The sequence below is a fragment of the Emiliania huxleyi genome, assembly GCF_000372725.1.
Source record: "Emiliania huxleyi CCMP1516 unplaced genomic scaffold EMIHUscaffold_255, whole genome shotgun sequence".
In the NCBI taxonomy this organism is placed as follows: Eukaryota; Haptophyta; order Isochrysidales; family Noelaerhabdaceae; genus Emiliania; species Emiliania huxleyi.
The window spans coordinates 26,124-27,979 of NW_005200128.1; the positions used below are offsets into that span (position 1 = coordinate 26,124).

Below are 1,856 nucleotides of genomic sequence, written 5' to 3' on the forward strand. Positions count from 1 at the left end.
CCGCAGCGCTCGCGCTGCTTTTCCTCGCAAATGCGACAAGTGAGGCCGCTGAAAGGGAAAAGAATGATGGCGTCCAAGAAAAACCACAGTCGAAAACCGCAAATGCTGCCGCTCCTGGTGAGCGCCAGCGCGCGCCGCGTGCAGGGCGTGTCCGGGGCGCCCTCCCCCCGAGTTCCCCCGCAAAATCCGGCCCGCGGTCGCGCGCGCGCCCCGTCCCGCTGCTTTGGAGGAGTCTGCAGCCCCCGGCGCGCCCGCACGGCGATTGCCGCCTCCACTCCAACCTCATCCACTCTCACTCTGACATTCTCTCCAGAGTCCTCGCGTCGAGCCCGTGGCGCCGGAGCGCGAGCCCCAAGCTCGGGACACAGCGGGACATTGACGATCTGCGATGCCTGTGCGTGCAGGTGATCACGCGGAGCACGGCGCCGGCGGTGGCACCCTTCCTGGTGCTCCAGGCGCGCTGCGCCCGCGCGTTTGCGACGCCCGTGTGTGCCCCTGCGCGCGCCCCGCTCGCCGCGCCGCCGCCGGGCCCGTGGGGGTCTCAGGTTTGCGCGTGTGTGCCGCAGATGTCACGACCGAGGAGCTCCAGTAGATCCTCCATAACGTGCAGGCCGAGCTTGAGCGGCGCGCGGCGCTGCAGCGCGGGGCGCCCGAATCGAAGCGGTGCGTGCCCGCCCTCGCCGTGGCCGCGCTCGCCCCGCCTTGGCGAGCTCTTGCCGCGCGCGCGCCGCAGGAACTCGATCTTGTGCGCCTCGGGCAAGGCGTTGCCCAGCGAGGCGGAGGTGCACGCATGGGCGCTGCTCGTGCTGCTACATGGCCGCGGCGCGGACGGCTCGTGGGTCGCCGTCCCGACGCTCGTCGACCAGTGGATGAACGTCGTGCTGCTGCAGTCGAGCCGCTACGAGCAGGCGCCCGCCCTGCTCTCCCACCGCCCCCTGAGCCGCCGCCGCGGCTGCTACACCTCGGCTATATCTCGGCTGTATCTCGGCTATATCTCGGCTCTATCTCGGCCTTGCTGCCTGAGCCGTGTGTGCGTGTTGTGCGCAGTTGCGCGAGCGATGGCAGCCTCCGACCGACGATCCGCAGTGGCGTAACTTGGCTCTCGCCAAGGGCCTCGTCCCGTCCTTGCTCAGTCAAGCCGCCGCTCGGGCGGCGGAGCCGCTCGCCCACACCACGCGCACGCTGGTGCAGCTCGAGGTCATCGACCACGACGTCGGGCAGACCGCGCTCTCGAACTATCTGAAGAACTGCCTCGCCAAGTCCAAGGGCATCTCGGGCCCGTCGTACAACCCGGCCAACGGCTCCCACACGCTACACCGGCACATCGCCGCGGCGGTGCCCGTCGCCTCGCTCCTGAAGGTGCTCTCGGCGCTGCACCGCACGCGGGAGGAGCCCGAGGCGGCGCCTTCGTACACCGAGCTGCAGGCGAGCGCCGACGCGTCGGCGGCCGCCGCGCGGCGACATAGGGTGATGCGGCACGGCGGTAGATGGCCGAGGATGCAGACGGACCGTGGTATGTGTGTTGTGTATATGCTCATATCCGCGTTACCACAAAACGGAGGGGATAGGATATATGATCCGCTTGAGCAGCAGGCACACACGACACACACGCCAAGCGCGTGAAGTTGTCGCTCGGGTTGCCTGAACTAGATGACATTCCCATATTCATTACTAGCGGCTAGTTTGTCACATCACGTGGATCGATGACCCGGAATATGCCGCAAGACACGGCGCTTTCAAAAAAGCCAATCCGATCTTGGACGCATCCCTCGACGCGAAGAGCCATGCTCTCACCAGAATTGCTTGGACCTCTCCTGCAAGTAGACCGAAACATTCTTGGAGCTTCCCCAGCCGCT

The 1,856-nt window shown here is 67.0% G+C and overlaps 1 protein-coding gene across 1 annotated transcript; it reads left to right on the top strand.

Annotated features, from left to right (window-relative positions):
• Window positions 1-864: 864 nt before the first annotated feature.
• EMIHUDRAFT_367368 (hypothetical protein) lies at window positions 865-1,670 on the top strand (the record flags this gene model as incomplete). The annotated part of the gene is made up of 3 exons (XM_005777779.1): window positions 865-908; window positions 1,048-1,544; window positions 1,574-1,670. Coding segments are annotated over exons 1-2 (463 nt in total), but the record flags the coding sequence as incomplete, so codon positions are not given.
• Window positions 1,671-1,856: the final 186 nt, after the last annotated feature.